We start from the raw sequence: 27088 nt of genomic DNA, 5'->3' as shown, positions 1-27088 counted from the left end.
ATGCAGCACCCAGTTGTCTTCCCCCACCGTAACTTAAGATGATGGTCACGGCAGGTCAAATATTTTTAGCCGTGTAAATTGTATTGTGTTGAAAGGTCAAGGTTACAGGCCAATTGAGAAGTGGTGAGGATTTACCACCCTGAACGAGGCTTGTTTTCGGTTACTTGTTTGGTATAAATTGTCAACATCCACATGTTAAGATATTTCCTTTGCAAAAATCAAGTCTTGGACGTATTTCCCAGTGAAACAGAATATTTAAGGGGGAAAAAGTTGATTCTGTTCATAAAAAAATTATAAAATTCTCCATAGTGAGACTGATTTTTAACAATAACTTAAACATTTAAAGACAGTGAGTTACTAGGAGCTCTGAGATTGTTCATCGATGACATGCTTATGTTAAAGCCAACTTATTTTTAAAATAATCACTAAACAGCTTAATTCTTGGTGAAAAACTACATTACCCATGATTCTGCAAAGACATTTCCACCAATCAGAGAATCACAACAAGCAAAAGAACCGCCCACTTCCGCAATGAATTGCAATTGATGCAAACTCTCAAATCTAAACTCTAAAATATATTGTTTCTATACAAAATAAACCTCTTTAAATTAATTATTTAATATTTTATCATTGTTTTTATTTAAGTCTGTCATTCGCAGTGCTTCATGGGATTGTAGTTCTTCTACCGTAGTCTAAATTTTCATATACACTTTTTGCTTCAAGTCAAAGTTTATTATGCCGTGATTGTCCTCGTAGCTGGTTGGTTTGGTTCATGGTTCGACTCTTAAACTTAAAAGGACATTTTACAAATCCCTATGGGAAAAATGAATGAGAAAAATACTTCCAGAACCAGAGTCACTGAAAAAGTGGACAAAAAAAAAAGTGGCGCTTGATTACATTTTGATCAAAGTATATCAATGCAAATGTTGTTTTGGACTAATGTGCATCATTAAATCTTGTCAAATAAAGCCAGTAACATGTATTTAAATGTTAGTTCTTATTTCAAGATGCTGCTGGTAATTTATCACACTCATGAGCTACATTACTAATATGTTAACTATCAGGACTTTCAGTCCTAGTTGTACTATACACAGCTTGAATCTTTTATTTCCTTCCTGATTTCAGTCCCTTCCCACAAGCAGCCTGGCCATTCACTTCTCCTTGCGCCGATGCAAAAGTGGCCTCGAATGTGGGCCGTTGCATAACCCTGCACAGGGCCCCTTTTCTATTTTTGTTCCTGGATACGCGTCTCAGTGAGGTATTTTCTGTGGTGACTCGCTTACATCTGTAGCTCTTCTAATGTACTCTCATTGAGCAAGACATGGATGACTGTTGAGACTTATTCCTGGCACATTTGTCTTTTTTTTTGAAGGTGATGTACAGCGATACGGGAAGCAGGAATTATGAGAACATCTGCATTTGACTGGAGGCTGAATTTGGACACCAGGTTTGTAGATTGATGGCAGTCACTGTGTTGTACGTCTTAGCGAGACTCAAAAGCAGGTGACTGGTCAAAGTCAGTCCTTGACTGCTCTGATTTTTGAAGCACAATGAGCTCTTCTATGGATATTTTGTTCTTGCTGTAGTTATGAGATGCAACACAGCTGTATGTCATGAGATGCCAGGCATCCCGCTGGGTAGTGATGCCAAGGGGGGCTGATATATGACGTAATGACATTCTCTCGAGTCTGGTTATATTTTCCCGCCTCTGGCTTTGACATGTTGCGCCGGTTGTTGTTGTAGATGCGTTAACGCAAATGCATCCAAAGGATGATCGAAGGTCAAACTTGGATACTTTCGATGTTGTTTGTAAATGATGAAATCGCATCATGTTACTTGGACAGATCTGATGAGATTATTGCCTCGTGTCTGAATACCAAACACCATTGACACATTTAACTTATCAGCCCAGTTTTTAAAGGTGCATTTAGCCTCTGGCAGGTTTATCCACCATATTTTTCCTCCAATGTGTTGAGGACAACGCAGGATTGAGATTGACCTTGAAAAAAAAAAGCACATCTGATCGCTGTGTTTTGTCATTCCATCATCAACTCTCTCCTCTGTTCGCTATCACCAGACAGACAGGCTGTTTAGATACTAACTCGACCCGTGGGAAACGTTTGACTTCATTGTAGACCATGTCAAGGTTCGGTTTTAGATTTTATAGCTTGGCGGAGATTGATATTTCTTCTCTGATTGCTTGCAGAGTTTGAATGTCCCAGTTAAGAGGTTTGAACCAGATAACCTTATGTAACCTCATTATACAAACTCTGATGTATGCAGATGGTAATTATATTTGCACAGAGAGTGGGCAGAGGTGGTGTAAGTTGTCATTATTTGATATTCTGTTCATATTGTGGCAATACCTGTTGACTTACTTAACCAATAAAATTGAAACGTTACTATCTTTTGGTCATACATTTCTTGTGTTGCATAACAGTTTCATTCACTAGACTTAAGACTCTTTACACGGTACCTAACATGTTTGGATGATGAGGTTTTTCACTGGCAGATTCTTAATCTTTTACAATATTCTCAATCTTGAACACTTGCTTGCATCTTTACATTCAATAATACAGTAATTTTAATGTTTGAATGAAGGAAGTCTTTAATGCTCACCAAGTTTGCTTTTATTTAATCAGAAATACAGTGAAACAGTAATACTGTGAAATATTATTATAATTTAAAATAACAGTTCTATTTTAATATATTTTAAAACAAAATTAATTCCAATCATGTCAAAACTGTTTTTTTTTTTCTAATATGATCCTTCAGAAATCATTGTAATATGGCAATTTGGTGCTCAAGAAACATTTTTTTATTATTATCAATGTTAGAAACGGTTGTACTGCTTAATATTTTTGCGGAAATCATTATACATTTTTTTCAGGATTCTTAGATGAATAGAAAGTTTCAAGTATTTGAAATGTAACATATTTGCAAAATTGTAAATGTCTTAGTGTCATTGTTTTAATCAATTCAATGCATCCTTGTTGAGTAAAAGTATTAATTGCTTTTAAAACAGTTTACTGACCTCAAACTTTTAAAAGGTAGCTTCTGTTATTCAATCGATCTTTATTCAAATTTCGTGGTTTGTGCCTTGGTATATTTGAATTTTTAAAATGTTTTTATTTTAAATGCAAAAGTTTTCCTTGAAAAGCAAAAACAACATTCCAAATAGAGATTAGAGTGCAGAATGATTGATGGTGTTACAGAGATAAATTGCTTTGTTCCCCCTCTCCATTATGCTTGCACTGCTGTGTACTTGTTGTACTTATAGTTTGGTTAATTCTCTAATGGAGGAATTCCTGACCTTACAGTTTGAGACGACCTTCACATCAATCACAGACCTCAGAAAGACAAAGAGATGGTGCTGGCAGACTGCCTTCAGAAACACTCTACTCAGGGCATGGTGAGTTTATAGGCTGTTTTGGCTTGAAGATGGCTTTTGTACTTAAATACTTGTCTCAGCATTTTATTAAAACATTTTGAATTTGTTTACTGACAACATGTGTTTTTTTTCTGTTAGCAGACCATTTGGATGTGGTGCCCAGGCTTAAATGTATATAGAGATGGAGACCATTTTTAAACAACTTGACTAAACATGCTCTTGAACATATGGAAATGATTACTTCATCATTTTGAAAATGATGCTGTTGGACTGACTGCTGTACAATCACAGGGAACTGTTTAAAGCACTGAAGGATTAACACTCCACGCAAACGAACTTTCAAGCAAGCAAGACGATGTTCATTGTGACAAAACCAAGGGCAATGTAGCAACTGTAGATAGCAATCCTTATAATGGAGGCTGCTAAAACCTCAGGTGAAGCGGAACGTTCCAAACAGATTATCAGTTTCAAAGATGACGAAAAACACTTGCCATCCGAGATGACCCAAAGAGGCCAATCCTCTGGCTCAGAGGACAAAATAAGACTTGCGGAGCAACCCCAGACCCCAGCTGTAAGTCCATCTCCTGGTATGGAGTCACAGGTCCTTGCTTCAGGAAATATTCTTACCTCAAAACCTAGAGAACAGTGTCACATCCAGCTCAGGAGGAAGAACGTTCCTCTCCCAAACAAACGCTATCTTCAATCGGAATATGAGCTGCTGTCAGAGGGCCTTCTCAAAAAGGAGCAAAAGTCAGTGAAGACTGGGAAGTATGTATGCCAGTACTGTGGGAGAGCTTGTGCCAAACCCAGCGTACTAAAGAAGCACATACGTTCTCACACTGGCGAACGACCATATCCGTGTATTCCTTGTGGTTTCTCATTTAAAACTAAGAGCAACCTGTACAAACACAGAAAATCTCACACCCATGCGGTAAAAGCAGGATTGGTTTCATTTTCAGAACAAGACAGCAAGCATATGGATGAGGAGCTGGCGGTGGCAGAAGGTGAGATGCATTCGGATGCTGAGCAGAGCAGTGACACCGATGAAGAAGTTGTGGAAGACTTGTCCTTGGATACAACAAGCCATATCAAAGAAACAGAGGGTTTTGTGCAAGAAAAAGGGAGTATGTTGGCAAAAAAGGAAGCCACTTTATCTTCACTCAAAAAGCAAACGGGGTCATCAGGGAAAGTATCTTTATGGCAATTCCGGGAAATGACGGCACCTGCTGCTATTGCTCAGGTGGACCAAATGGTTGAGTTCTCCACCATCAAGCAAAGACTGGCACTTCGGCTTTCGGAGAAGAAAAGTCAAGACTCTGATCAGTCTCTTTCTCTGCCCAGTTCATACAGTAAAGGCAGCACTGATTCCGGATACTTCTCACGTTCTGAGAGTGCCGAGCAACAGTTCAGTCAGTCGAGTGCAAGTGCCAAATCGTATCAAGAAATTATGTTTGGGAAATGTTATAGGCCAACAACCAGGCCAAAGCAATCAATCACTGTACAGACCTGCATGACGGACATAAATGAAGCCACATCTAGCTTCATGATTACACTGAACAAAGGCATAATGCCTGGTGATACTGACTCCTCCATTCACAGAAGCAAAAAAGACCTAATCCGATCAATAAAAATTGATTCGGAGTCCTTCCAAGAGGAAGATTATCAAGAACGTCAAATCCCTAGCTCTGACCTTCTGGAGACGGCTTCAGAGAGTAGTGTATTCTTGCGCAGCAATTCTCTTCCAACCTCATCTAATTCGAATTTGAATGCACCTCAAGGGCTAAGAAGCAGTAACTCATTTGATGAGAGAATGACGGGTGCTGATGTCACCTACCGGGGCGCAATGGGTATGAGGAGACTCATGCGGCAAGCTGCGTTTGAGCACTCCGCTAACGAAGGACATGCTGAATCAGACTGCTACGCTCATCTGGCTTGTAGTCTAAAATCAGACTTGAAAATTCACAGTGTAGATGATTCCAAATTGAGTGCCGAAAACTATCAAGATATTGAGTCGTGTTCCGTCTTTCCAAGCCATTTATCAGAAACTTCCACAAGGAAACGAAGAAAAGACAAAAATATCTTGGAGGAAGATGACTTTCATGTGCAAGACAAGCCTTCTGGACACTCCGAGGACACTGAGACAAAGCCAATTACTTTAGATGCTGCCTTTTGTGACACTGAGAGAAGGGCTGGTAGCAATGTTATCTCTGTCATTCAGCACACAAATTCATTAAACCGTCTGAACTCTTCAGAGAAGTCGAGTGATGTTAGATCACATCCCTTAGACAAAATTGGCAGATTCATGGAGCATAGCATGGAGGGTCAAAGACTGGAGGGAGCAGACTGGCAATGGGGATGCAGTGGTTTTCTACACCAGAAACTTCACATGACTAAGCAGCCAACACCTCAGCCTAGTATCCAAGTTCCAGAGATTAGAGTAACCGTGGAGCCTGACAGGCCAGAAAAAGTTCTGGAAGCAGGGGTCAAGCAAAGGGAAAAGCACACTGAAGAGTTCCAATGGCCACAGAGGAGCGAGACCCTATCACAGTTTCCAATGGAAAAGCTGCCGCCCAAAAAGAAACGCTTGAGATTAGCAGAGATGGAATGTTCCTCTGGAGAATCGAGTTTTGAATCCGCTTGCACAAGTCTCTCCAGAAGCCCGAGTCAAGATAGCAATTTGTCTCACAGCTCAAGCTTTTCCCAGTCCCTCGACAGAGACGAGACTATTAACCCTGTGTCTCAAACCAACCCAGATGAGTTTAATAAGCCGTTGGAGTTCTTATCTGTACCACGAAGTCATCACCGAGAGATGAGACGTTCTGCTTCAGAGCAGGCACCTTATAACTTCCCCTCAGAAGTTCCAGAATTTCGAAGCAAGTCTTTCGATTATGGTAGTCTTTCCCCTTCACCTACATCTAGGCAAGAGGAGGTTAAAGAGCGTAGAAGGGCCTTCTTGGTTAGGCAGGCATCACTAAGTGGTGAACCTGAGATGCAAGGCGGCACAGTCTCAGATGAAATTAGCAAGAGAACGAGCTCACCAAGCAAACCGTTTACATCCGAGGGATCCATTGAGAAAATGAGGTACTACCAACATAAACAACATAGCCAAGGGCAAGCCTCATCTCAGTATGCTAAACCCAACATCTGCAATGTTTATGACATGGATAGCGTAATGCTTTTTATAAAGAAGGAACCTGAAGAATCCAAGGTAGCTGAGTCTTATATTAGCTTAAGAAAACCCCAAGAAGACTGTTCCCAGGGTTTAGGCAATGTTTTGTCAACGATAGCAGTGCTTTCACAAGCTCAGCAAGCATTAGCCAGTCAAAGTACGTCTGGTTTGCTAGTTCCTGTTAGAATTCAGATGCAAGTACCATCTTACGGGAACGTAACGTACACTAGTATATCTCACATTCTGGATTCTCAAACACAGAATCCTATCTCATACACAGAACACAAATCATCCTCCTGTCAAAGTCTTGCCATAGTCATGCCACAAAGTAACATAGGTTGTGAACCATCTCCAGTGTCAGGGCACCCTAGGCGACTACTCCGCAGCCCACAGGCATCACCAGCAAAGCTAAACACAGGCATACCTCTATCATTAACATCCAAAACCATCTCAACTACAGAAGCCCCCAGTGGTGGAGCAAACAAGCGCATGCTCTCACCTGCAAGTAGCATTGAACTTTTCATCGAAGCAAAGCAACAAAAGCGAGTCAAAGATGAGAACATTTATGGCCAGATTGTTGAAGAGCTTAGTGCTGTGGAGTTAGGAAATCTTGAAGGTGAAAAAGAAAGTCCCAAGAAAGCTTTCAAATCAGGAAGCCCATGCGAGCCCACTGAGGAGGTAGATATGGATGAGCTCAGCCGAGACTTTTACAGCAATCCAGAGTTACAACCTTCAGTCAGAATTCCTCAAGATGCTGCTATGATGGAGCAAAAACCAACACCTGAACACATGATGGCTAGCAATCGTCCTGGTTCTGGTATAGGTGCAGTGCCCTCGGCAATCACTGGTGCTTTACTGTTCTCCAAGTTTCCAGGTCTTCACACTACTACTTGTGTGAGCTGGTGCTATCTCAACTCCACTAAGCCAAATAGCACCCAAACAGCTGTAAATTTCTCAGAGTATGCCTCGTGGTTTGTGAGATGTCATAACCCTAACCCACCCGATCTTAGCACTGGGATGGTTCTTGCTCTTCTCCGATCCAAACAGAGGAGGCAGAATGCTGTTTATTCAATCGCTAGCATGTATCAACCTGGACTACTAGTGACCTCGACCCCTTGGAGACCGAAGCAAGAACAAGTATGTTGTTGGTTTTTGCTGATTTTCTTCTTGCTGCTGTGCTATATTTACCTGTACGTTGATGCCATTGTTATTTAGCCATCTGTTTCATAAGATCTGTTGCATTGTTGCAGGTAACACTGGACTACAGAGAGGAAGATACAAAACAGGACGTGAGGCTAAGAGACATTAGCCAAAGGTGCAAATCTTTACGAGAGGATGTTGCGTCCACCATACGGCAAGCAGAACCAGTCCGTGTGAAGATTTTTGAAGGAGGGTATGAATGTGTACTTTGATAATGCTGATGTTCTTAAGTGACTGTGGTATCGCAGCCTAATGAAAATTTATATGTATAATCAGGTATAAGTCCAATGAGGATTATGTGTATGTGAGGGGTCGTGGTCGGGGAAAGTATATATGTGAAGAGTGTGGTATTCGTTGTAAGAAACCAAGCATGCTCAAGAAACACATACGAACTCACACAGATGTGAGACCCTACATCTGCAAGTGCTGCAACTTTGCCTTCAAAACTAAAGGTTGGTTTTAACGCATTCAAGCATGATTGCAAATGCTTGGGATAGAAAAATGACCCCTGTGTTTTTTAGGGAATCTCACCAAGCATATGAAGTCAAAAGCTCACATGAAAAAATGCCTTGAACTTGGAGTCTCACCTACAGCCATGGACAATACAGAGGATGCTGGTAAGGTCCTTAAATGTAACTTGACATCCTAACTAATTCCAACATTGGAAGAATGCATTCATTTCATTTTCTGCTCTTTCTGCCTGTGTAGATGACACGCAGAAGTCCTTAGGCATCATGCCAGTGGAAACAACCATTAAACATCAGTTCTCAGATGCAGGAAGATTCCGATGGCGTTGACGAGGATGAACCAGATGATGATGAAGATGATGAATGTGATGGTGATTCTACACCAAGAACGCTGTCCAGAAGCACAAGTCCTCAGTCCTATGCACTCTACAAGCCATGTCTGTCTGGCTGTCTCCCTAAACACTTTGACCCAAGCCGCAATCGACCGAAGGAACAGCTTGGAGTTTCTTCTCTGAGTATTGATGATGATCTGACTTTTGAACAGTCAAGCAGTTCCTCTGAGCCTTGCCCACCTCAGCTGCTGTCGCCTTGTTGGGATTCACCTCGCCAGAGGTACATGTCCCCGAGGGGAGATCTTTCACCACGTTGTCACCTGTTGTCAAGCCGTGATTCATCTCCTTTAAGGGGCGTTTCCCCAAGAAGAGATCTGAGCATCAGAGGGGATTTTTCACCCATCCGGCAGCTGTCACCCGTAAGACCTACAGGTTCGGACCCGTCGGGGCAACGAGCGCAGTCACCACTGGGTCGACAGAAAGGCGTGCTCAGGGCCGTGTCCCCACGGAGGGGGTCTTATCAGCACAGGACCCTCATGGATCCTGGAAGGAGTGTGAGATTTCAAGCTTCTCCCCTTCGACCAATCATCGGAGTGCGCTCAGACACAGGAATGGTATGCTTTCAGAATTACATCTATGCTTTCCTTGGGAATTGAACCCATTACCTTGGCATTTAACGCTCTGCACTACTGATTGAGCTACAGGAAGGCATATTGCATTTACGCATTGCTTTTGGTACGACAGCGTTTTAGTGCCATGTAAAAAAACATTTGAAGTCGTAGTATTTTGAGAATAAAGATTAAAGTCAAAATTCTATTAATAAAATCAAAATTTTGAAAATAAAGTCAAAATATTTTAAGAATAAAGTCGAAATGTTTTCAGAAAGAAGTCAAAATGTTTTGGGAATAAAGTTGAAATGTTTCGAGAACAAAGTTGAAATGTTTTGAGAACAAAGTTGAAATGTTTCGAGAATAAATTTGAAATCGCGAAAAAGTAAAAATTACAAAAATAAATTCGAAATGTTTTGGGAATAAAGTCAAAATGTTTCGAGAATAAAGTCGTAAAGTTATAGCCTAATATTTTGAGAGCATAGCCAGCACATGCAAATTGCTAGGATTGGGTGCACTAGGAAAAGTTGCGAGGCCACTGGAATTTATTTGAATATATGTGGGATTTTTAGCAAAAATCAAACCATGTGTTATACTCGCAGGGACAGTATATTGGAAATAATACTTCACGTTTTGATTGCATTCATTAGGCCTATTTGTAGTGCGCCAGATACCCAATAATAGCAATAAGCTTTGTGCTTTTGGTACTTTTAATGTAAAACAAAGTCTCAGCTTTCAAAATCTGTCAGTTTTATAGCAATTGCTGTTTTATTTACAGTATAATACAGTAAATTATAGGAAAAATAAATTTTATGTCTTCCATTCATTATTTGTAGCCTGTCAGCCACCAACCCAGTAATCACAATAATTCTGTGCTTTGTTGCTTTTAATATAACACAGCTCAGCTTTCAAATTCTCAGTTTTATCACGAAATACAAATTATAAATGTGTTTTTCCTCTTTATTTCAAGTTTATAGCACAATATAAATGTGAAGGAACATCAAAAAAATAAAATAAAATAAACAGTATAGTAAACATTAAAGTAAAATAACAGTATGACGGATTCACATGCCGCTTAAACTAAATTAAACCAAATACAGCAATCTGTCACACCACATTAGAGCGTGAAAACACATTACTGTAATAGACATATTGCTTGTATTTTGCTATAAAACTGAAAGCTGAGACTTTGTAATATCTCCCGGTGCTCCCAATCCGGGCCATTTGCATGCGCAATATGATAGAATATACTCTCAAAATATTATAACTTTAATCTTGTAATTTTGACTTTATTCTCAAATTTATTTTGACTTCATTTTTTAAAACATTTTGACTTTATTCTTGAAGCACTTTGACTTTATTTTTGTAATTTCGACTTTATTCTCATAATATTTCTGCTTTATTCTCATAATTTCGATTTTATTCTCATAATTTTGACTTTATTCTCGTAACATTTCGACTTTATTCTTGTAACATTTAGACTTTATTCTCATAATTTCTATTTTATTCTCGTATTTTCAAACTAGTATGACTTTAATCTCGTAATCTTAGATTTTTTTTACATGGCACTAAAATGTCGTGGTATTTTGGAGAAACAAGTGTAGAGAGCAGAAGGCAAAGGACCTTGTGACGGGAATCAAACTCAGGTCCCTGTGAGCACGGTTGCGCTATATGTCGACGCGCTGACCACAAGGCTATTGGTGTCGACGTATAATGTAATTCATAACGTATTCATAACCTTTTGACATCAATTTCTATCATTTTATTGTGTTTTTGGTCCTTTTTGACAGCCATGGTCATTATAAACTTTCTTTGTACATGCATGAAGAATAAAAGGCCAGTGTTTTTTGGTAAAATATTGCTATACAGCCAATTTTGGTCAACATCATGAACAACATTCTTGTTTTTTCAGGATCAAGGGGATACTCCTCAGAATCTGTATGTTCCTGTCGGCCTATGCAGCAGTCAAGATCTGTCCACATCCTTGCAGCCAGACATCTTCAGCCATTTGCCTTTGCACTCTCAAGGACAGGTGCCAACGCCTGTCCCGATGATCCCTATTGGGGGGTTACGGATGCCCACAATGTCGACATCTGGTGCTGCTGGGGAGAGAAATTCGCTCCCGTCAAATCCACAGGGGAACACATTAGAAACGGCCAGTTCTGGCCGGACCTCAGCCCCTGTCCTAGATCCTGGAATGGCCTACAGTGGAGGAATAGCAACCTCTTCCACCGGCCTTCCTAGCAAAGACGATAAGAAGGAGGAGAGCGTCTACATCTGTGCAAAAGCTATCGCATCTCTCAGAATCACATCTGAAGATGCCGCTGACAAACCGCCTAAAAGCTGACTTTGTAAGCACTATATAATCGCTATAAAATTCAAGCTCAAACCAGAAACATATTTTATGCAAGTATTCTATGGTTGCGTTTAACATGCATTACGTGGGTTCTTGTGTTGCACTGGCGGTAGCAGACTTCTGTACTCAAGGGGGCGATAGAGTACCTTTAAATTTCTGTGCCATTAACCCGGATGTGTTATTATTCAGGTAGCTGCTGTAAACATGCCAAGTTTAACAAACTTTAACTAACTTGCTCAGTAGTTGACCCATAGCGCCCCCTTGCAGTCTGACACATTTCGGAAGGCAAAGATGCACAAAATCAAACTCGCTTAGTGTTTTTTTTGCCCTTAGAGGCAGAAACGTAATACGCAGAATATGCACAACATCTTGCATTTATGTTCAATGCACATGCCATATTCTCCTGCCATATCAATTACAACTATAAACATGTACAAGCTGCATATTTGCAACAATACATGCAAAAAAATTCTATTAGTAATTCATGATAACTCTAGTTCTGAGTTTCACAGGACTGGAAGTGCATCATTACGTCCCAATCGTCTTTGACTTTTGCTTGTGCCTTTTAAGAAGATGTTTGCATATCCCTCGAAGAGAGAAAGTCATTCGATGTACCCTGTTTATGCACTTAACAATAGTGGTGGTCATTAAGTTGAACTAATATGAGGTACCGTGGTTGCTTTTTGAGATTGCATTTACTACATACGTTAAAGTTTGCATTAAGCTGTGCTCTGACATTGCCTTGTATGCTGTTGTATATCTTTGCTGGCACCTTTATATCTTAACTGCATTATGTGCGTTCGAGATTACGAACCCAAAAGTGTTGATTCTTTAAACAGTTTAAACCTTCTCCACCGTATAGTATTTTTCTAAATGTATCATACCTCGTTTCCTTATTTAATCTGTAGATTTTTCTGCACTTAAGCAACGAAATGTCATTACAAGGCATTTTTAATATAGCCTAGATCTGCATATGACATCGTATTATTATATAAAAAGCGGTAAGTATCGTGCATTAAGATGACTATTCGAAGCACTTTCTAGCGAGCTGATAGACTGAATGCCGTGTCATCGATATTGAAGCTCTTTTAAATGATTTTTCATTGAATTAATCATATGGCACAACATTCCAGTCACTGTTAAGTCAATTATATGTGCACATTTATGTGTACGTGCTCATACATGCATATACGCACGTACATATTTACACAAACACACACACACAAACATAATCGCTATCATGTACTGTAATTACTTTTGAAGAGTGGCTTGTGTTGAAGTAAACAAAAATGAATTGTATATTTGAAGGGATAGTTGCTTTTTCAGGTTTTTCTCGCCATCAGATGAAGGGGTCTTGTCTGGTGAACTTGTCTGACTGTTTGAATGTATGAATTTTTAGCCTAAGTCATTTTAAATGTCTTTAAAGAAGGTATAAGTGCTATCTCATATTAAACATACGGATATCATATGAAGTAGCGAGCAGTTTATGGTATTTATATTAATAGTCTGAGTATTTAAAAATGCTGAGATGGTGATGTTAAACGAAGTTTATACTGAAGGAACTTTCATGTCATGTTTACAGTATTACATATTAAAGATTTTGAGGTATCTAGGTTGAATTTATGGCATTTTAGAAATTACAACTGTTATTTATCTTACGGACTGGTACGTGGTCATCATTTAAAGAAGTTCATGAATATTTCTTTTGTTTTGCCCATAAAGGCAGCTGATTTCTTCTTATTTAATTGTTTGTTTTTGTTTTACTCTGATTACAAGATGTCCTTTAGAAAAAAAAAAAACTGAAATTAAAGTTCTATTATAAAAACTTGTTGACAGTGTTCTTACCTCAAAATGAAATATGCATATTATTATTATTAATAATAATAATAAACAAACCAGAGCAATAAGTAAATATACTTTCATCTCTGTTTTTAAAAATCTAAAAATCTAGATTATTTTTGTACTTCATTACCATATACTTTTGTATTTCTTAATTACAAATTCTATATTTCTATGATGTTAAATTCTTTAATATTTGTAATGAAACATACATCTACAATAGTACACAAGACGGTAAGGTTCCATGACAAAAGCATTACAAGACAAGTCAGTGATTATTTTAGAGAATAAGTAAAATGAACAATAGATTATTATTGTGCAAAATATTTACAAACACTTATTTCTGCCTCTCACAGTGTTTCATTCACAGTAAGGTAGAAAATAATGTCAAAACACCTGGATGGAAGGCATGCAGTCATGCAGTTTGATTCTTTTGTGTGTTATTTTCAAGTTGGCGATTGTCACTGATGTGTTAAATAGCCCAGCCTTCTGCACAGGATTTCAAAAATCTCCGCCATACACAAAATCATAGTGATAATGGTGAAAATGTACATTGCACTGAGGAAGATGGTCTTTTCAAAGTGCTCAGGTACCATACACTTGGTGTAGTTAAACGTCTTCTCCAGTGCACTGGCATCGCAGAAGTACAGTGAATGAACCAGGAATCCAAAGAGACGACTCTGGAGCCAGAATGCTGCCACCTCCAGGACGATCCGTAACAGTACAGAAATGATGTAGAACACTGTGTATGTTGGTTGTTCCAGAATATCCTCCTGGTCTATGTTTTTATATGCCGCATACAGATGGAATACGGCCCCTGGAACAAGGACCGTCACTAGCTGCAGGGCCCAAAACACCTGCACAAACAAAACAATTCCCAATGAATATCTTTAAAGGATTTTTGTATACAGCAATAGCAATCAATCAATCAATCAATCAGTGTAATATAGGAAAATATGGCTTAATCAATTTGTGTTACCTGCTAGCTAAATTTCACATACATAAACAAAAATCTAAACTACATGGAAACTATACACAGCTCCTTAAAAAAAAAAAAAAAAAAAAATATATATATATATATATATATCCTATGTGTTCATCCTATGTATTCATCCTATGTGTAACTGGCAAAACATTCCTTACTCAAAAAAACAAAACAAAAAACATGGTTTTGCAACAATATGTGTATACTTTCTTTCTTTCTTTTTTCTTTGTTTTTTTTTTTTTTTCAGAACTGTACTGCCCTAATGGTTTGATGTTTTCCCACTCCCTTAATATTACGAGCTGCACCTAATAATAAAATCACTGTACTTTAAATAGTTTGAGCACTGCAGTTCACTTGGTGACAGTTTAATAGGAAATCAGTTGAAAGCATCCAGTCATCGCTGAGTTAGGTAGGTTAAAATCACAAGGATAAATTACATTTTAAAATATATTAAAATAGAAAAGTTATTTTGAATTGTTATAATATTTCAGAATATTATTGATTTTACTGTATGTTTCTTAAATAAAATGGCTTGAAAATGGGGCATGTTGTCACAATAAAAATACTAAATAGACTGTACAAATAATTTAGTTCAACAGAAACTATGAATTATAAAATTACATCATTTAAACTGTATGTGACAACTTGCCCCATCCTGACATTTATGTAAAAAGCTGTTGTTCTGAGAACATTGTTTAGTCTTTTTTGGGGAAAAAAAACCTTTTACACTAAATTAAAGTTTTCCATCCACATTACTAACTTAAAATGCTTTTGCAGTATTACCTGCGGCGTCACAGGTCTGAACTGATTGTAACAGAAGAGGTTAAGCTCCCTCCTGTCAGGGTCGCAGCTGAAATGAAGGGCCTCATTCCCGTAAACAGCAAATCCCAGAACACCCAGGAAAAACATGCGCACAGAGCCGAAAAACAGAGTGTGGAACTGACCAATCACAGTCGGAGGCCGGAGCTACAAAAAGACAAAATAGGTACATCAGAACATACATACAACAATATAATAAAAAGCAACTACATATGTATTTTTTAAAATGTATTTTAGATATATTAGTTTAAAGAAGCCATAAACCAGTGTCTGTATGGTTTTTACCTGATCTGGGATCAATTGAATAAATTTGTATACATTTTACTGACACAAATGACACATCTGTATAATAAAAGGGAAGAGTAGTCTATGATCTAACCATATACAGTTCCATTTAATATATTACAATTTCAATAAAACATTTGCAATGGGTTTTATGCATGTTTGGTTTTGTTGCATTTTGACCAGCAGGTGTAACATTTGGCATTTCTAGAGCTTTGAGAAAGTTAATTATTAAGCGGTTAGTTAAGTTGATTCAGTTTCAAAAAGCTTCGTTTTTGCCAGTGAGCGGGTACGAAATTCTCTGAAAGGATCCAATGCACATATACACCTATCACTGATGTATTTATGACAGTGAATTCCACTCAATTTTAGTGGGATCTAAAGTAGACAAATACACAAAACTACATAGATTTGCTTTAATGATGACATTTGAGACAAACAAAACTGCTGAAATCACTAAAACATCGAAAAATTCTACTGAGAAGTTTGTTGCTAGTATGAAGCACCATTAAAAACTAATTATTTTTTAAAATGCTGAAAAATTAATAATGCAATTTCCTGATTTTTCCACAAAATAATGAAACATCAGAAAAAACAAACAAAAGAAACCAGCAAACACTGATTGTGTCTTACTTACACATCCCTCATAGAAGTTCTTGATGTAGTTTAAGGACATGATAATGTCTTTTTTCTTTAAGTTGAATTACTCTGTAATGCTTGGCCCTCATTTCAGACCTGTTGCCTTCTGCTGAGCTCCAGCTGCTGCATATTTCCCTTTCATCTGCTCTACCTTCATCCATTTACCCATGAGGTACAAAAAGACAACAAAAAGGGAAAAACAAAAGACTGGACATGTGGTCCACACATAATCCCCATTTAACTACATCAGCAGAAAAAAACAGGCCTTTGACACCTAATGGGGGAAGAGCTGACAAAAATACAACAAATGTAAGGCTTAAAATGAAATTAAAGAACATAGACATCGAAATAAAACAAATGCAACAGCTAATGTTTTCATAAAACAAGCTTGTACATGTTTTTGAAATATTGCTTATGCCTTTTTGGAAGTTGCATGCGTATGCAAACATGCTTGCATAAACACAGTTATTTTCAAGTCACTGAAATGAGCAAACCAAAAATAAATATATATTCATTTTGATTATATTTTGTAAACTTACCAGCCTGAGCCCAAGTGGACAGTTTGTCCTCCTCATTTAATCAAGCATAAAGCAAGACCTCATTGGAAATAATTGCCTGTCCCAGCGCTGTCACATATCAAAGCTGATGAAGTCAATAATGAAAAGATCAGCATTGAACCATGTGGCTTTTATATACGATCTGTGCAATCCCGTGCAAACAGAAGATCATACCGTGCAATCCTGAAAACATGCCGCTCTGAGAGCCGGGCTCTGCTGATAGACTCTTTTCACACTAATCTCAATAGAGGCTTGGTCAAAATATCTGTGCTGCTCAGAGCATTGGTTACTAGAGCTGCGGTGGATTGTATAATGAAGAACTTTGAAGGGAGATGTTGGAGTTATACGCTAACTGTGCATGCATATTTTCCAAATATTTGATCTTTTTTAAATACTTTTTATTTAAATGATTTTTTAACAGATTTTACATTGTTACATTGTTTCATTATAATTCAGCACATTACTGCAATTAATATAGTTTTTATTTAAATCAGCATAAGCTGACAGAGGTACCATGAATACAACCATGCTGCACAAATATTTTTTATAGTTTAAATAATATATATATATATATATATATATATATATTTTTTTTTTTTTTTTAATCGGAAATAAAAAGCTTTTGTAACATTATACACTATACATTCAAAAGCTTGGACTCAAAGATGCTTTAAATTGATCAGAATTGATGATAAAGACATTTATAATGCTACAAAAGATTTCTATTTTAGATAAATGCTGTTTTTCTGAACTTTCTATTCATCAGTTTCAACACAATAATAATAATACATGTTTTTGAGCAGAAAATCAGAATATTAGAATGATTTCTGAAGGATCATGTGACTGGAGTAATGATGCTAAGAATTCAGCTTTCAAATCACAGGAATAAATTACATTTTAAAATATATTCAAATGGGAAACAGTTATTTTAAATAGCAAAAAAATTAAAAATTGTACTGTTTTTTCTGTACTTTGAATCAAATAAATGCAGGCTTGGTGAGCAGAAGAGACTTTTTTAAAAACACTAAAATTCATGTATATTCTTGACATTTCATCACATTCACAATTTCATATTATAATTCAAAATCATTTTAAAATCAGCATAAAATATATGTCATAATTAAGTGAAACTATATATAATATTGTATGTAAGGGAAAATACAAAACATTTGTAAAAATAAAAGAATTTTAAAAGGATACCTGGTTACCATTTTGTACTCGTAACAATATTAATATTCTTTTTTAATAATGGTCTTTGAATGTGTTTGTTTTGAAAAATGGAAAAAAATCAAAATAAAATAAAAATCAATAAAATAAATCAGCATAAGGTATCACAAATATATATATATATATTAAAGTTATGAGAGTGAAAATCTTCTTTTCACATGACAAGAAACTATGAGGCAATATGCTTTATTTACAATCTACTAATCTCACAATGCAAAATAGCAACACCTAAAACAAAAAGTAAAATAAACCTGGACTTCTTGATGTTTCATGTTTCACAATTTCATATTATGATATTCAGATTCTGAAATGCTCTGATTTGCTTTGAAACATTTTTGCCTTCATGTCTGCAGATTGTAGATTTCAACAATCAACGAGTGTTTGACAGAATCCACACGATATTCTCAATCTATAGAACATGCTGTGAATCTGAACGTGTTGGACGGTCCCTCCTGATTATTTTGAGGTCTGTCTGCCTCCTGCAGCTGCTGCGTTTGTCCTGTCAGCCACGCTGAGAGTTTCTGCTCCTCTCACTCACTCCCTCACTGCTCCTGCTGGTAAGTGTTTCCTTACGTCTCCTTCTGAACTTTACTCAACATCTCATGCAGCGTCTTCATAGTTTCTAAAATGTGAAATGGCTTGAATGTTTGATTGTCACACGGTAAAGCTAAATATATATACATCTACATTCATCATGTAATGCATGTTTCAGTGTAACAGCACACGTTTTTAGACTGAATTTCTGAGCTAAAGTCTTGTGTGTCTGTTGAATCCTTGAAAATATCAGTGGGTGAAAAACTGAAACACATTCAAATGCGTGAAGGTTCAGTGTAGGTCAACTGAAAGGCAGAAAAAAATGTTATGAAGTGTAAAAACTGATTTTGCATATTTTATTAAATGTGCATTGCGGTTTTACAACTTAACATGTGAGTACTCGTGAACGCTGACATGCTGGAGAATAAACAGACAAGTTGACCATATTAAGAGTCTCTTGAAATAGACTCCAGGGCATGAACAGGTGCCATGTGGCGTTCTTGTGAAAGGGGGAGTTATCAGGCTGGAGAGAGCGGCTAAATTTAACCAGATGAACAGGGCAAACAGACAGTCGCTCCGTGGCTCAGAGGATAAACAACCCCAAACAGCTCATTACAATAATTAAAAGCAAATACACATAAAGCAGTCGTCACACATGATTTGATCTGACTGTGTGTGCTTTTAAACATATAGAGTGATTTTTAAAGTGATTCTAAGAAATTTTGAAGATTTATTTAAAGCTTTAGTTCTCTTTAGTTGTAAATTATTTATGAATAGTGATAATAGTCATAGAAATTCTAATTCACAACATCTTTGGGTATTTATGTATACAGTTTGTTCATTAGCTTATAACCAAAAATTGCTGTCCCCACTATTGCATGTCATTATAGTATCCCATTTATGACAAGGAACATTCTCAGAAAGTTCTGGCAAGGGTCTCTCAAAGTTATGAACAAATGTTCTTTCAGTAACATTAACAGAATGTTTGTTCAAAGTTATCTGGTGTTTAATAATGTTTTAGTTGGATGTTAATCTAACATTTTTAAAAATGTTGCATGTTTTAGAATGTTCAGATTCACATTTAAAAGTAACATTCTCATAAGCAAAATGATAAAATGGAATGTTCATTAACATTCTAATAACTAAGAATAAAACATTTTTAAAACATTTAAAAAACTCAACATTTTGAATGTTCAGAGAACATTTACAAATAATGTTTTCATAACTTAACATTAAAAATGTTTTTAAAACATATTTTGTTAGCTGGGATCATGCCTAACATTTTAGTAAAATATTTAAAAGCATGAATTTCTATAATGCATTATTCACAAAAATATTAAAAAAATGTATTTCTTTATATTTTATAAATCAAAGTAAACTCATTTCTAAAAAAAAATTCTCCAAAACCTGAAAAATAATTACCATCACAGCAAACAATATCAAAACTTGTGATAAATGTTTTAACATAAGATTTGCAAAAAAACATCAGCAACATCATTTTGCTATATATATATATATATATATATATATATATTATTAGGCTCATACAAAATAAAAGTTTATTGTATTTTATAGAATTTATGTTATATATAATTTTTTTTGTTTTTTTACATAAATAACATATTTGTCTTAAATATATACATTAATTTGTATTTATTTATATATACCTCATACTTACACACAGTACACACACATATATTGTGATTGGCAAACTCCAACTTTTATTTTGTATGCGATTAATTGCGATTAATCATTTGATAGCCCTAATATATATATATATATATATATATATATATATATATATATATTGTGTATATATATATATATATATATTGTATATATATATATATATATTGTAAACAAAACAAATTAGTGGAGTACGTTTTAGAAAGTACTATTTTGTTCTTCTTTAACATTAATTATTTGTGAAATTCACTAGCAATTTCTGAGTGAAAATTGTTTCAAAGTAAAATAATAATAAAAGAATCACTCGAATATATTTAAAAACATTTAATCTGAATCAAAACCTGTGATGTAAACAGCAATCTAAAAGCTAACAGATTCATCCCGTCATCTTTGACTGACTCTGTTCTTTCTCAATAGCAGATTTCCCTCAGAATGGAGAGCTGTTCCCAGTCTACCAATGGTGACACCAAGGCTGAAGTCACCCATGACCTCACCGAGGATCTAAATCAGCAGCTGGAGGACATTATCAGCACCTATCAGGTGAGCGAACAGCCGGGGGAGGCTGAGGATGTTGAGGAGGAGGCCGTTCCAGACAAGACCAAAGACCAGAAAATGGAGAAGAAGATGCTTAAAGGCCTCGGTGAGCCATATTTAACCACATGTTACTCTGTTTGAAATGTGATTAGTGATCAAAATCAAGTATTTCCTCTTGAACAGTTTCTTTTCCCACTTAATGGTATCAAACCGTGTTACCAATGAACACTGTGTCAATAATCATAGGGAAGGAAGCCATGCTGCTCATGCAGAGCCTGAATAAACTCGGGAGTCCTGAGCAGAAACTGGAGGCTCTCATCAAAAAGCACGCTGAACTGGTAAGTACAGTCATCAACAAAGTTCTGCCTCTGAAATGTTAAAAATGTACACTTTTTAAAAATACTAGTTAAAGAGGTAAATATCCACACGTGCATTTGGAAAATTCAGCCCCTTTTTATATTTATTTATTTATTTATTTATTTATTTATTGAAAGTCAAAACATATTAAGTATATTATGAAAAAGAAAGACTTTGCATCCATCAATGTTAAAAATCTCTAATTTCAGTATAGTTTTGCTTTGGATTGTCCCACACAAGCTGTTATGTACTGTTATGTACTGATGTATTTCCAATAAATCATCTTTAAAAATTAATAAATAAAAAAACATATAATAAAATTACATTTCCATTTCTAATACATCATCTTAACTAATAAATCAATAAATATTATTTATTTATATAGTACATATATAATTAACATTAAATATTGAGCAGAAACTAGACTTATGTTTGTGAATTAATGTACTTTTAAGTCTAATTTTAATTATATTAAGCATAAAATGAAAAAATAAATAAATAAAAAAACAGAAAGACTTTAAATTCTTCTGTGTAAAATATATTTTATTTCAGCACAGATTTGTTTAGGGTTGTCCCATAATAGTCTTGTATTGTACATTTCCAAATAAAATACCAAACTGGTGAAGAAAATCATTAACAATGTCCTGCCTTTGTTTCATAAAAATGTAACTTTTCTACCTTTGCAACATTAAAATATAAACTTAAATGTTTAAATAACAGTGATATAAAACAAACAAACAAACAAGTAAATACATAAATGATTTAAAAAATAATGTTAATAATTCTCTAAGATGGTATTTTTTTAGCTTGGTATATTGAGATGTTTTCTCTACATACTGGTTTTATATTTCTTTAAATAAAAGAGATCATAATTATATTATGTGTACATGTAACCTGCAGTTGGAGGAGCACCGCTCGGACCAGAAACAGCTGAAGGTCTTGCAGAAGAAACTTCTCCAGGTGCTGAAGGAGAAGGATCAGCTTCAGAGCGAACACAGTCGAGCTGTTCTGGCCCGCAGCAAACTAGAAGGCCTGTGCAGGGAACTGCAAAGACACAACAAGACGCTAAAGGTGACAATATCATGGCATATCATCAATATGATTGTGTTAAAACATCTTAGCTTGATTTAACCACCAAGTGTGCTAAAGAGCACAAATCCAAACCTTTTAGTCAATATTAAAAAGACAGAAGTCTATCAGTATAAGGGTCATGTTTCCGTTTTGAAAACAGAAAAATTTTCAAACACTGTATTCGTGTAAAAAAAAAAAAGGCATTTCACTTAGAAATTCCTAGTAAATAAAAATTACAAATAATAAAAAAAATCACAAATAACAAGTGGTACATTTAATTAAACTTGAAATTTTAAAGTACAAAGACTTCATACACCAGTAATAAAAAGCATTTTACAGTGTTAGGGTTTATATTTTGCCCTGTACTAATATAATATAACAAAACATAAATTATGGAATTATAACAAGAGTTACTTTTACTAAAACTGTAAAATGCTGACACATAACTCATATCCAACGCCACGCTTGGCACAGGAGGAAACTCTACAGCGGTGCCGTGAAGATGATCTGAAGCGGAAGGAAATCACCACACATTTCCAGAGCACGCTGACAGACATCCAGGCCCAGATCGAGGAGCACAGCAGTCGAAACAACAAACTGTGCCAGGAGAACAGCGACCTGGCTGAGAAACTCAAGGACCTCATATCAAAATACGACCAGCGAGAAGCGGTAAGGGAAACCTACAGGAATTTACTCCAGTTTAACCTGAGATCATATTATTTAAACCATGATTTATTATTTTTGTTATTTTTATATGTTTTTAATATGACCATATTGTTTTTTTTTATTGATTTTCATTTCAGTTTTGTTTTATTGTTGAAGGTAAACAAAATGAAATTCATCCAAGATGTAGATGAGTTTGTTTCTGAAGTTTTTGAAGCATTACATCACTTGCTCACCAATGGATCCCCTGCAGTGAATGGGTGCCGTCAGAATGAGTCCAAACATGATGGATTTGTTTCTGATAAACATGCAACTTTTTGACAATACATTAACTGATGGACTGGAGTGGTGTGGATTACTGATGTTTTTATCAGCTGTTTGGACTCTCATTCTGACGGCACCCATTCACTGCAGATGATCCATTGGTGAGCAACGTGATTCTAAATTTCTCCAAATCTGTTCTGATAAAAAAGCAAACTCAACTACATCTTGGATGACCTGAGGGTGAGTACATTTTTTAGCAAATAAATTTTTTGGGGTGAACTATGTCTTTAAGTTAAATGTGTACAGCAATAAATACATTTAATAAAAAATGAATGTTGTGTGTTTGGCCTTCATGCAGAATCTTGAAAAAGTGTTCAAACATAGAGACCTGCAGCAGAAATTACTGGAGACAAAACTTGCACAGGCCAACATGTTGCTCAAAGAAGCTGAGGAGAAACACAAGCTAGAGAAAGAACATGTGAGTAAAACATCTAAAGATTTTATTTAATAAGGTATAAACAATGCATTATTGGCATTGTGCAATGCAGGTAACTCCTAAAATAAGTGTACTGTTATTTTGTGGGATTGTTTACTTATTTTCAATCTACATTTATTCTCCAGTTACTGAAGCAGACTGCAGAGGCCAAAATACAGGTTAAACTTTTGAAAGAACAAGAGATTGACATGAAGGCTCAGGTAAATTTACATCGACTAATACACATCTCTGTTGTTTTCTCAAATGATGTATGTTCAGAAGTGAACACATTTCTTTTCTGTTAGCTTCTTGTATATTCCGAGAAGTTCGATGAATTCCAAGGAACCGTGTCTAAGAGCCACAACGTGTATGCCAGCTTCAAACAGGATATGGACAAGGTGTGTATCTTTGAATTAATAAAATATTCTCTTTGAATCTTTAGATACTTTACTCAGACATAATCAAAACCCCAAAATGCAGATATTATTGAAGCTTTAGCATGTGCTTTTCAGAAATGTTGTCATTAAGTCCAACTTTTCAAACAAGTTGAAATTTTTTTACAGTCTCACATTAAATGCATCAATGTTTAGTATGTTTTTTCTCTCAGACACTAAACAGAACATTACAGTTAAATTCTGGAATGTTATTATTTAGGGTTATTATTGATATCTAAGACTAGAACTATTCAAATATTTTTGTAATTAGAAAAAATCTGAAAATTAATTAGCTGAAAATCTTAAACTAAATGAAATTGAGAATTGTAGCATTGGCCACTAATTAAAGTAAGTTTAAATTGAAGCGCTAAAATTACTAACTGGAAATGAATAAAACTGAAACTAAAACTGAAATAAAAATAAATTAAACCTAAATAGTAATATTTAAAAATAATAATAAAATGACAAAAACACATAACAAAATTACAAAAAAATAAGTAAAAAACCCTTATTGTTAATAAAAAATTAAATTCTGAATTCTGTTGATAGAAATAAATAAACTGCAATTAATTAAAACTAAACACAAATTAGAAATGTTGCCTACGTTTAAGCTGAAGCACTAAAATTAATAACTGGAAATGAATAAAAGCTAAAACTAAACTAAAACTGAATTCAAACTAAATTATACCTAAACAGTAATATTTTAAAATAATAAAAATAATAATAATAATAAAATGACAAAAACACATACAAAAATTACAATAAATAAATACATAAATAAATAAAAACTCTTTAACCCTGGTAATTAAAAAAAATTAAATTGAAATCTAAATTCTGTTAAGTGAAATAAAATGAAATACATCTGAAATTAATTAGGTGAAAAACCAATTAACTAGGTGAAAAACTGCAAACTAAACACAAATTAGAAATGTTGCCTACGTTTAAGCTGAAGCACTAAAATTAATAACTGGAAATGAATTATGAATAAACCTAAACCTAAACAGTAATAATCAAATAATAATAATAATGATAATAATAATCAAAAAATGACGAAAGCACATAAAAAAATTCCTAAAACTTTAACCTAAAACATAAGAAATATATTTTTAAAAAAAAAACACTAAGCAGCTTGCTAAGCAGTCTTAAGTACATAGTACGATGTTAATTTGTCTTACAGATGGCAAAGAAGATGAAAAAGTTGGAGAAGGAGGCAGTGTCCTGGAAATCCCGTTTTGATGGCTGCAATAAATCTCTCATTGATATGGTCGCAGATGTAAGTTGCTCAGTTCATATATCATATGTGGCCCAGACCACAAAACCAGTCATAAGGGTCAATTTTATGAAAGTGATAAAATTGAAATTCATCTGAAAGCTGAATAAATAAGCTTAAATAACAGCACAATATTTGGTCGAGATACAACTATATGAAAATCTGGAATCTGAGGGTGCAAAAAAATCTAAATATTGAGAAAATCGCTTAAAGTTGTCCAAATGAAGTTCTTAGCAATGCATATTACTAATTGATATATTTACGGTAGGCAATTTACAAAATATCTTCATGGAACATGATCTTTACCTAATATACTAATGATTTTTGGCATAAAAGACCCATTTTGACCCATACAATGGGTCACTGGCTATTGCTACAAATACACCCGTGCTACTTATGACTGGTTTTGTGGTCCAGGGTCACATATGACAATATTGTAGAATGCAATGAATTCCTTCTATGCAATAGAAAGGTTTCATGGATGTTAAATGTTCTTCATGGAACAATGGATGCCATCAAAGAATCTTAATTTTTAAGAATTTAACAGCTACTAGCTGTACAGTGAGAGTCAAGAGAAAGAATCTTCACCCAAATGATGTTGCTAAATCTTTATAGCAGATACAGATTAATATGATCAAGATTTTCTCATGCAGAAAGCACTAAAGGAGAAGGAGTTTGAACTCATCACCCTGAAAAACCAAAAACTGGAGAATCTCTGTAGAGCACTTCAAGACGAGAGGAAAACCCTGTATCAGAAGCTCCACGGGTCCCAACAGCCTGGAGCCGAAGACGCAGCGGCTACTGAGCCAATCACTACCGAGAAAACTACAGAGGAAGCTGCAGTACCTAAAGAGGAAGTGACAGTCCCAATAGAAGCGGTTACACCCGCTGAACCAACCTGTAAGTCTCCTGCAGATGCGACTCCGCTGACCAAAGAGCTCGCCAACCTGAAGGCAGAGAAAGCTCGGCTACAGGAGCTCGCGACAGCATTCACTATCTCCCGCCACATGCCGCCAGAGGCCTACGAGGACTCGAATACCTGCGTTGAGAGCACAGACGCCGCTGAGGGTGAGCAAAAGGTCGAAACGGAGTTTAACTTCACAGAGGAGACCGTCACAGAAACACTGTCTGAAGAACATCAAGAGCTCAGAGACAAAGACATGCAGTCGGTGGATTAGACAGACTGATCTTAATGTCATTTTGTCACATTTACAAATAAAGTTTATACAACTCCATCCATATGTATCGTGCTTGTCTGAATTTTTAGCACCATGCATTTATGTAATATTATGTATTTTAAGATAAATGTCATGACAAGCTCTAAAATTATTATATAAGGTGCATACATTTAGAGAAACTTTACTGCAACGTGGAAATTATAGATACAGAATCTTTTATTGACTCTTTTTTATATAGTAATAATTACTAAAGCTAAAGCCTACAACTAATTATTAAGTTGGCAGATGAGAACCTGTGGATAAACATTGGTGAGTATAATTAGAAACCCATGTGAAATACAGATTATGTTACAAGAACCAGTATCAAAGTATTAGGGCCTACGCAGATGAATGAAAATGAACCAAAAACTGTATCATAGATCATATTTAAGTTCGCTTTGTTTTTGAATGAAATGTTTAATTGGTCAAATCATTTCAGATGTCTTAAATAGAAAAAAAGGCCTAAAATTGACAACAAAATGACATTCTTTAAATCAGTGAATCTCTAAATGAATTAATCTTCATTTCATGGTTTTCATATCTAAAGTACGTTGTAGCTACTATGTATAAACAGGGGTGAATCATCTTACCATTTGACAGTTATGTAAGGAATTAATTATTCAATGTGATTATTGTGGGTGTTGATCTGTACGGTGAAACTACAAACAAAAACTGTTTAATTTGTTTAACAGGATGTACAAGATTCCTAAAT

General features: G+C 35.6%; 3 protein-coding genes across 6 annotated transcripts; 2 read left to right on the top strand and 1 right to left on the bottom strand.

Moving 5' to 3' along the window:
* Positions 1-1269: 1269 nt before the first annotated feature.
* Positions 1270-13371, top strand: hivep2b (HIVEP zinc finger 2b). Its single transcript, XM_051133767.1, is given in 9 exon segments — positions 1270-1447; positions 3321-3412; positions 3533-7697; positions 7811-7953; positions 8037-8212; positions 8282-8377; positions 8469-8536; positions 8538-9173; positions 11080-13371. Coding segments are annotated over 7 exon segments (5448 nt in total). The 5' UTR covers positions 1270-1447; positions 3321-3412; positions 3533-3803; the 3' UTR covers positions 11515-13371.
* Positions 13372-13561: 190 nt separating this feature from the next.
* LOC127180103 (gap junction epsilon-1 protein) lies at positions 13562-16934 on the bottom strand. 3 transcript variants are annotated; one of them, XM_051134046.1, is made up of 4 exons: positions 16819-16934; positions 16627-16729; positions 15131-15313; positions 13562-14219 (listed from the first exon to the last, which is right to left on the bottom strand). In XM_051134046.1, the coding sequence occupies exons 2-4, from the start codon at positions 16660-16662 to the stop codon at positions 13824-13826; spliced, it is 615 nt and encodes a 204-aa protein (XP_050990003.1). In that variant the 5' UTR covers positions 16663-16729; positions 16819-16934; the 3' UTR covers positions 13562-13823. The 3 variants fall into 3 exon arrangements, with proteins under 3 accessions (XP_050990003.1, XP_050990001.1, XP_050990000.1); XM_051134044.1 differs by having other exon boundaries at positions 16627-16827; XM_051134043.1 differs by lacking the exons at positions 16627-16729; positions 16819-16934 and adding an exon at positions 16086-16362.
* Positions 16935-18303: 1369 nt separating this feature from the next.
* On the top strand, positions 18304-26398 carry txlnbb (taxilin beta b). Of its 2 annotated transcripts, none has more exons than XM_051132602.1 (10): positions 18304-18428; positions 20509-20731; positions 20872-20963; positions 21883-22053; positions 22528-22722; positions 23339-23458; positions 23602-23676; positions 23761-23853; positions 25067-25162; positions 25813-26398. In XM_051132602.1, the coding sequence occupies exons 2-10, from the start codon at positions 20524-20526 to the stop codon at positions 26335-26337; spliced, it is 1575 nt and encodes a 524-aa protein (XP_050988559.1). In that variant the 5' UTR covers positions 18304-18428; positions 20509-20523; the 3' UTR covers positions 26338-26398. The 2 variants fall into 2 exon arrangements, with proteins under 2 accessions (XP_050988559.1, XP_050988561.1); XM_051132604.1 differs by having other exon boundaries at positions 18343-18428; positions 20512-20731.
* Positions 26399-27088: the final 690 nt, after the last annotated feature.

Source organism: Labeo rohita, chromosome 17 (genome assembly GCF_022985175.1).
Source record: "Labeo rohita strain BAU-BD-2019 chromosome 17, IGBB_LRoh.1.0, whole genome shotgun sequence".
In the NCBI taxonomy this organism is placed as follows: Eukaryota; Metazoa; Chordata; class Actinopteri; order Cypriniformes; family Cyprinidae; genus Labeo; species Labeo rohita.
The sequence above is the reverse complement of the archived record's forward strand: the minus strand, read 5'-3'. Positions and strand labels throughout refer to the sequence as shown.

Coding starts and splice junctions, on each gene's coding strand:
- LOC127180103 (XM_051134043.1), bottom strand. CDS start 16,124: ATGTCCTTAAACTACATCAAGAACTTCTATGAGGGATGT. Junction 15,314..16,085: donor AGAACTTCTATGAGGGATGT/GTAAGTAAGACA, acceptor GTCTTTTTGTAG/CTCCGGCCTCCGACTGTGAT. Junction 14,220..15,130: donor TCAGACCTGTGACGCCGCAG/GTAATACTGCAA, acceptor TTGTTTGTGCAG/GTGTTTTGGGCCCTGCAGCT.
- txlnbb (XM_051132602.1), top strand. CDS start 20,524: ATGGAGAGCTGTTCCCAGTCTACCAATGGTGACACCAAGGCTGAAGTC. Junction 23,459..23,601: donor ACAAGCTAGAGAAAGAACAT/GTGAGTAAAACA, acceptor TTTATTCTCCAG/TTACTGAAGCAGACTGCAGA. Junction 25,163..25,812: donor TCATTGATATGGTCGCAGAT/GTAAGTTGCTCA, acceptor TTTCTCATGCAG/AAAGCACTAAAGGAGAAGGA.